The sequence below is a fragment of the Propithecus coquereli genome, unplaced genomic scaffold (genome assembly GCF_000956105.1).
Source record: "Propithecus coquereli isolate 6110/MARCELLA unplaced genomic scaffold, Pcoq_1.0 Scaffold244, whole genome shotgun sequence".
Classification (NCBI taxonomy): Eukaryota; Metazoa; Chordata; class Mammalia; order Primates; family Indriidae; genus Propithecus; species Propithecus coquereli.
In genome coordinates, this window is record NW_012147997.1 from 945152 (window position 1) to 953660 (window position 8509).

At 41.2% G+C, this 8509-nt stretch overlaps 1 protein-coding gene across 1 annotated transcript in view; it reads left to right on the forward strand.

Moving 5' to 3' along the window:
• The first annotated feature begins 5229 nt into the window (after positions 1–5229).
• LMBRD1 (LMBR1 domain containing 1) overlaps positions 5230–8509 on the forward strand; it is a 133511-nt gene continuing 130231 nt past the window's right edge. The window contains exon 1 of the mRNA XM_012646514.1: positions 5230–5304. Within this exon, the coding sequence (XP_012501968.1) occupies positions 5230–5304 (75 nt within the window). The remainder of the gene's footprint in view (positions 5305–8509) is intronic.

An 8509-nucleotide genomic window follows, 5' to 3' on the forward strand; every position in this document is an offset into this window, starting at 1 on the left:
AAAAAAAAAAAAAAGAATGTAGATCATAAATATTTAATTTTTCACAGATTGGCTCTTGTGCAAAAACCCCTGGCTCTCTACTGGGTTATATACAAATCAGCAAATGTTCTAGCAGAACCAAATGGGCCTCTCAACCATACCTGCTTATTACCTTTTAAACACAGTTTTAGCCTTTTCACAAAGAAAAGAGCGCACTTTTTAGGGTTGTGATGACCAATTTAGTTAGATGACAGTGGAAGGATTAGGGAGGAAAAGGAAATAATGTAGTACTGGGAATAAAAGTCAGGTGGGCTTAAACTTCCCCAAGCCCATATTGATGTTCACCCTGGATCATTGTTAAATCCTTTTGACAGAAGATTAAGTATAGGTAGTACATGGAGCACAATAGAAAGCTAAATTCTAAATCAACACATTATGGATCAGGACAGACATGTGCAAAGTCACTAGGATCTGAGGCAAGTAAGGCTTAACTGTAACCTGACAGAAGGAATTAAAATAGCTAAAGAAAGAATTTGTCAATCAGAAGGAAGATTATCCGTTAGCAATACAAGTACAGACAAAATGACAGTTGGAAAGTGGAAATTTGAGACTTTCCAAGTGTTTTATTTGGACTTGGATAGTTCAATGTTTTCATCCAAGAATGTAACAAATTTGAACAATTTGATGTATAATAATCAGCTATTTTTAAAAAATATCAATATGTTAACATTCATTAGTGCAATACACATAGTTTGGATACATAACTAAACTGTAGTCTAAATGTAATTTCAGAGTACAAACTATATCATATCCACTAGTACAGTTCCAATTATGCAGTTAATTTGACTCTTTTCAGGGACTAAGTTCTGAAGTCATTGCTATAGGGCTCTTTCCAGTTCAAGCCCTAGTTAAATCTCTATGTTCTACTTAGTGGTTTTGAGGTTCAAGAAGATAACAGTTTTTTTCTTTGTCCTTTTTACCTCTTTTGTGTTTTATGGACATAAATTTTTCTTCCAGACTGTTTTTCTTTTCTCTTAATTAATATTTTCAGTATTCTTTTTGATCTTTCTACCAATTCCTATGTAAGAATTTTATAAATTTATCTCCCTGTTTATGTCAATTGATGGTAATCCTACCTTTGGTTTTCTAAAAGCAGCTCATAAAGGGAATGAGATACCATTCTTATACCTCCTAGTCCCCAAACCCACCCCAAACTCCCAGCTCAGAGAGGAGAACCCCTTGAATGCCATGGAGGGTAAAGGTGAGCAAAGTGTGTTTGCTTCATGAACTCTTTTGTTGAGAGTCTTTACATCTATATTCATGGCATTTTTCTTTTTTTGTTCCTTCTTTGTCTGGTTTTGGCATCAAGGTGACCTTTCTGTAGGCTATCACTGCTTGGTCTGGTTTCCAATGGGGGCCACTCCCCAACTTTCTGTTTTCCATGTATTCGTGGTCTACGCCAAAAGAATTCTCAGAAAGGCTTCTTCCAGTAGAAGTTGCTGCGTCTCTCCTTACCTCTCCACAGGAATAAGCACATGGATAGGGTGATTTTCAGGGATAGTCCACTAAAGCTTTCAATATGGGTTTAATGGGTTCACACTCTGTGTGTGTGTGTATGTGTGTGTCTAGGGGTGGTATGGGAGGAGCTAATCAATACCCTTTTTTCACCAAGATACTCCTCAGTACAGGTCTTCATGTCAGCTCAGCACCAGATACTTCCGTGTGTCAGCCACCCTCAGCAGTTGTGACAAGATGTAGGGCCTCTCCCAAAATTCAGGTCATATCCTTCAACTTTAGGGGTAATTCTCTTCTGTGTCTTCCCTTAACTGGCGTTAGGGAAGGAGCACTATTCAAAAGCTGAGGGATAGAGAAATGAAGAACGAATAGTTGCTCCTTCACAAACTTTGCTTTGCTATGAAGGCCATTAGCTCTCTTAATATAGCCAAGGAAGGGTTTTGTGGGATGCCTTCTTTTATTAAACCCTTTGGGATTGATGGCTTTTTATGGTCATTTCTTTGAATTTAAAATGGAACAGAGTCCACAGAAATCCTGGTACCTTTCCATGAGTTGCTGGTAGGGGATAGAGTAAGTGCATTCAACAATAACAAGGGAACAGGAAAGGACTATCATTGGTTTTTTACGTCCTCACTGAACACATTAGAATGTGCAGTAACTTAGGGTAAGAAGGACTGTGTGAATTTACAAGAACCATTTCTGTTTCTAAATTATTTATGCTTGAAATGTTTATAAAGGAGCATGCATTCCCTTTGTAATGATACACAATCTCCTGGTCACAGCTTTTTGTGAGCAGAGCGGCACCTGTGAATGCTCATGCAGAGTGGCTGTGTGTATTCTAGGGGTTAAGACTGTCACCACCTTGGTGGTGAACAAGAAGGCTCAGCTGGTGGTGATTGAACATGACCTGGATCCCATTGAGCTGGTTGTCTTCCTGCCTGCTCCATGGAAGATGGGGGTCCCTTACTGCATTAACAAGGGGAAGGCCGGGCTGGGGCATCTAGTTCACAGGAAGACCTGCACCACTGTTGCCTTCACACAAGTTAACTCGGGGACAATGGAGCTCTGGCTAAGCTGGTGGAAGCTATCAGGACCAATAACAACAGCAGATATGATGAGATCTGTCATCACTGGGGAGGCAACGTCCTGGGTCTGAAATCTGTAGCTTGCTTTGCCAAGCTGGAAAAGGCAAAGGCTAAAGAACTTGCCACTAAACTGGGCTAAATGTACACTGTTGTTTTCTGTACATAAAAATAATAAAAGTTATCCTTCAAAAAAACCCAATAACGATATTATTTTTAACAAATTCTGGTCTGATTCAGAGGCTTTTTAGCTTTAAGGACTTCATTCAAGAGAATGTGCTCAGTACTTGCTGGTCTGGTCTCTATGTTAAATAACCAGTACATCCTGGCTAGACTTAATGGAGAGAGGGTTGATATGCATGCCCCTTTACCTGCCTCAATGCCTTTTTCTTCATCCTCTTTCAATTTTGCTGATTAAAACTGCTACCCTCCTTGTAACTAGTCACTCTTATCAGCAACACAGAGATGTAAGGTTTTTCCAGCCTGAAAATAAAGCCACTGCTCAGTACTACTCCAACACTTTGGAGGTCAGAGGCAGCAAAGGGAATAAACCAATTAATTAAATGAGCTTAATTCTATAGCGGGCACATCAGGTATTAAGAAGTTTCAGTCCAGACTCAGTAAAAGCTTCAATTTCACATATAATTTAAAGTAGTGTGGAAGATTTTTGTCTTTAATTTTTTGTCTCCTTCCTAATTATGTGCAGAATTAAAAAGGGATTCAAGAAGGATTTATTCTATAACTCTCGGACCCCTCGCTAAATAAAATTTCAATAAATGAATTAGAGAGAGGAGAAGAGAAACTGATGAAGATATTTCCTTAATGAGAACTATGGCTAATTTGTGGAATCCCACCCTTAACCTCAACGAGTGGTCTGTGTGTTGGGGGGAGGGTTGGACTGGGATGTTACCCTCTTACCCTCTTAACCCTAGCCTAGTAAGGGAAGTCTCAAGGGAGCAACTTGGAGAATTTGAAATATGGCAGTTGAAATCAAGAGACCTAGAATGCTGGTTCTCTGAGTCCGGCCTCAGAGAACTATAGTCAACTGTGGAGTCGGGGCTGACTCCCTTGGGGATATCAAAGAAGGGCTGATTCCTTTGATGGTTGAATTAGGAGAATGCTGCTACATTGGGATAGGCCTGTGCTCCCAAATTTGTTAGTGCATGGTATGTATGATCATTTCCTATAAAAGGGATTTGGGTTATATGCAGGGAATGGGGAAGGACTTGCCTGGAGTTGTCTTAGACCTCCCCTCCAAGCCAAGTGGGCTTCTAGAAGAGGATCAGAAAACTTCAGCAGGAAGATGCTTAAAGTGCCAGCAAATTAGAAAGTCATTTGGGCAGCTAGTAAAGTTTTATCCAGAGTCAGCCATTCCTGCAACCTGGTGAGGAGTTCTGCTAATCAGACTGTCCATTCTGCCTTGGGCACTATGGACAGTATGCCCTGGGAGGAATTCTAAGTAAATACCTGGAATAGAGATGTCTCTACTCCTTTTAAGGAAACATGTAAGAGAGAAGTCTCCAGAGATGTGAATGTATTACAGGAGAAAAAGCTAAGTTCAAACATCTGCAAGTTTAGAGGGCTTAAAGTCAGCTTATGATGGTACCAGTTCACATTAAAACTATATGCTCCCCTGTTCTCTTCTTCCCTCCTTATTTTGTCCTGGCAAGGAGGACTATCCACCACCCCCTATCCCTCTTCCCTTCAATAGGCTTCTAGCCAGAAGTAGGTCCTAGGTAGGGGATAACTTATAATCAAATAATAAATTAGAAAGACATAGTGGTATTCATTCATAGAATTGTGTTTTGACATCACAAGCTATGCTTGTTTAGTTTGGTGGTTAAATATGCACCCATACCCCAGTGAACCTAGGTAAACCATCCCAAGAATTCTCTCCTGCTTCACTAGGAGCTTATGGCTGTGTCTGTTTTTTCACTTATGCATATTATAAGAGCCTCCAATTTCATTATGAATATGTTCACGAACTCAGATACCTTTAGTGTATCAAGCCATCATAGAAATTCACAGGCATGCACAGATCTAAATAGAAAGGCCATAACATCATGGGATAAGTTAGTGCCCAGCCAACCAGTCATCCCGGTTGGGCACCGTTGCCAAAAATTATAAAGTCTTTTGGGCAGCTGATAAACTTTCATTCAGAGTCAACCATTCCTGCAACCTGATGAGGAGTTCTGGAAATCACACTGCCCACTGCCTTGGACACTATGGACAAACTTCGTTTTGGGGGAATAAATGGAAACTCTTAAATTTGGCTTGGATCTTCAGGGCCACCTAGAACATCCTTTGTGGAGTTGCCAAGCTTCTCCAGTCAATCAGCTTATGCTGAGTCAACTATTTAAAAAAAGTTGCGTTGCTGTGAGACAACACCATACTGCTCGGCCCTCGCATCTCAGCGGGCGCGGGAATCTGGCAGCGTCGTGACGTCATGACGTCCCAGACGCGCCCCGTCGCTGAGACGACCTCGTCGCCCCGCCCCCGCCCAGCTCGTCGCTCGTGGGTCGAGTCTCCGTGGCAACCACTTGCTCCGCCCCCTCCGCCCCTTTAACCTTTAGGGTGTGCGGGTGCGGCTTCCCTCGCCCTCTCCCCTCTTTCCCCCTCCCCTCCCCCGGGTCCATCCGGACCGGAAGCGAAGATGGCGGTGGTGGCTGCAGGCGCGGCTTCGGCGGATCTGGTGATCGGCTGGTGCATATTCGGCCTCTTACTACTGGTAGGGGAGGCGCTTGGAGTTTTCCCAGTGTTTGGACTGGTGGGAGGAGGGAGGGACCGGTCCTGTAGCTGGCCTCTCCGGGTCCGGGAGACCCTCCCCGCCCCGCCTTGTACTGTCAGGGGCTCCTCTGCGTCCCAGGAGAGGGCGAAGGCGAGGGCGGCGCTTGGGAGGTGGGGGGCACTGATTTCCGGCCGCTTTTGCTTTCCTTTCACTGATGACTTCTAATGTTGCTGGTTTCCTTTTTCACAACTCTTGTCCTCATCCCCGACTTGGGCGCCAGGGACGGTGGGGTTTGGGGGCAGAAGAGACCCTCGGGGTTGAGAACAGTATGGTGGCCCTTGGTTCCCTGTAAAACGGGAGCACACGGTGTAGGGAAGCAGCGCCGAATCTTTGCAAGTTCAATAGGCGCTGGCGTCGTTTGACTTGTCTGCTTCTCTGAGATATGTTTTTTCCTATGTTCCCTACCCTTCGGGGTTAGTGAGTCTTGAGTCTTCTGTACCCATTGTGCGATTCTGCCTTGGTGACGTGAGTTGCTCGTTCTAAGTGTTACATTCCTTTCCAATCTTTTGACAGGTGTAGAAACGTGTGTAGGGCAGAGCTGTATCCCTTTTCATTGCCAGTATCAAGGTATTACTACCACCGGCTTGACCCCTGGTGTTTTCTTTTCCAGCCATCTTACTTCTGCTTACTCAATGAGAAAAACGTAGATTGTAAATGGCCCAAAGTGGCCTGGTTATTACTTCCTTACCCCATATTAAAACTCTTGGTTTATTTTATTTACACCCCTCCTCATTCTCAGAATCCTCTCTTGCCTCATTATTTTTATCCCGTTCTGTTGTTACCTCCTGTTCCAAAGTATTTTGATCTTTAGCATACCAAACAAAATCCTTCAGTATGGAAATCAGGCTTGTTTGATTTTAATTTAATTATCAAAGTCCACTAGGGTGTCTTATGTAGTGTGTTCTAGTAAATTTTTGTAGCAGAGACTCTGCAAAATAATAATAAAAGGTTTTGTGAAAATTTAAGAAAAGGCTTCTCTTACTGCCTTCACTCTCAAAGATAAAAAACACCGGCTTTACATTGGAACATGGTTTACTCCTTTCATGGCTGAAATGGAAACCCCAAAGATTGACTGTGGTCTCCAGACCTCTCCAGTCCATACTCGGAGAGTTCCCTGGCTTTTCCAGTTTGTCAGATACAGTTTATTTAGAAGAAAACAAGCAAGCATGTAACCAGTACCAAAGTCTAGTGGGGCTCTCTTGGCAGTTATTGATAAGCATCTAAAGTACAGGGGTTGTGCTGTGAATTGTAGGAGGATGCAAAGGAAACAAAACGTGGCCTCTAAAGAGGGTCTGAAGATAGGTGGGAAAACTAAAATTCTTGAAACATGTATTTTAAGTACTGAAAGCCACAGTATGATTTTACAAATGAAGTAGGACTTCAGAGAATAGAGACCAATATTAAAAGAAAGTGAGAATTGCAGTAGACTTTAGATAGATGAGGAAGGAAAGCCATATAAGTTGGTAATATTACAGCAGGAACAAGTGAAATGAGAAGGGGATTAGGAGTTTGAAACTTGGATGTTGGAGTGGAAAAAACATTAGTAATAAGGACCATTGTTTAAATTTCTGCAAATCTCCTTAATTCCTGGTTTATTAGAAGAGAGCTGGATTTTCATATCTACTTCTACATTCAGTCTTTTGGGATATGTTATTTTGGTTTAAGTATATGAAGAAAATCCAGTTTCAATGATATATAATTGGAAGCGGAAGCATACTCTTTTACAGATAAGCTGTGGAAGCTTATGAAACTTGTGGAAGCTTTTGAAAGATTAGTTGCTAAAGGGATCTGAAACCCTATCAATGAATTTTTTGTTCTCTGTAACATTAAAATCTATTAGTCCATTTTGCACTTTGTATCTTTTACCCATACATGGTTTTACCATGCATTGGTCATTTAGAAAATATTGATTCACTGAGTTATGCACATCTTTCAAATATGGGTATATTTTATTACACAGTATCAAAATATCACATTCGTTAAATCACCTTCGATTTTGTCAGAAATCATCTCCAAAAACTCTAAGTACTGAGAAATTGTCAGGGTCATAGTTGTAGATACAAGTTTTTCAAAATTCGAATTTTCATTTGAAAACTTGAATTTTGTCATTGGTAACAAATAGTGTCAGTTTTTCTTGAAGTGATATGTTCCCTTTGTTCATTTGACAAAATCTGCCAAATACTCAAGTCTTAGTTTGTCAATTCTTTCAAGTAAAAGTAGTGTTCCTTAAAAAGAGTGGCTGGGTTGGTGCTTTTTCAAGGTGCTTATCCTGGAGACAGCCATCATGCCTTGGTATGCAGCAGAAGGACTTTATGCAGGCTTCATATTTTACCCCACAAAGTATTAAAAAGACTCAAGGGTTGAAGTTTAATAAAATTTTTACTGCTTTGTCAAGCACAATCTTAAGTTGATCTTTTTTTGAGTGTGTGGTGGTGAAAAATGAAATGACTACTGGAGCAGTTTGGTGCCATTGTCTTGATTCATGCTAATACATCAGTAGTTTTACCCACCATAGCTTGAGTACAAATGTCAGCACAATGAAAAAAGGCAGATGACATCTTAGTATTATGAGAATAGTTTTCAACTTTTGAATTGCCAGTAAGGGTTCTGGGACTACCAGGGGTCTGGGGACTTTACACTTTGAGAACTGCTGCCAACCAACTGCTAAAGAATCAGAATGTGAATGTTGCCTACTTTTGTGATGTTGGGTACACAGAATGGACTTCAGTTTCTTCCCCACATAAGGAATGGTTAGATTTGGTCCCTTATGCCTATAATCTTTCTATTAATATGTTTACTATATCAAATCTAAACTAGCTCGAAGGTTACACCACCTTTAAATTGTATTTCCCATTAATATAGGAGCCAGTCTCCATTTGGTAAAGCAGGTTTATTTCAAAAACTCCTTAAAGTGAGCAATATTTGGGAACTTGTTAGAAATACAAAATTTATGACCCCAGCCTCACTGAATCAGAATCTGCAGTTTAACAAGATCCCAGGCAGTATCTATGCTCATTAAGTTTAATACACATACACCTATTCTCATTCCTTCCTCTGCACTAATGGTTATCAATCTTGGCCACTCATTAAAACCACCTGGCGAGTTTTAAAAATCCCAATGTCCAGACCAATTAGAATCTCTTTG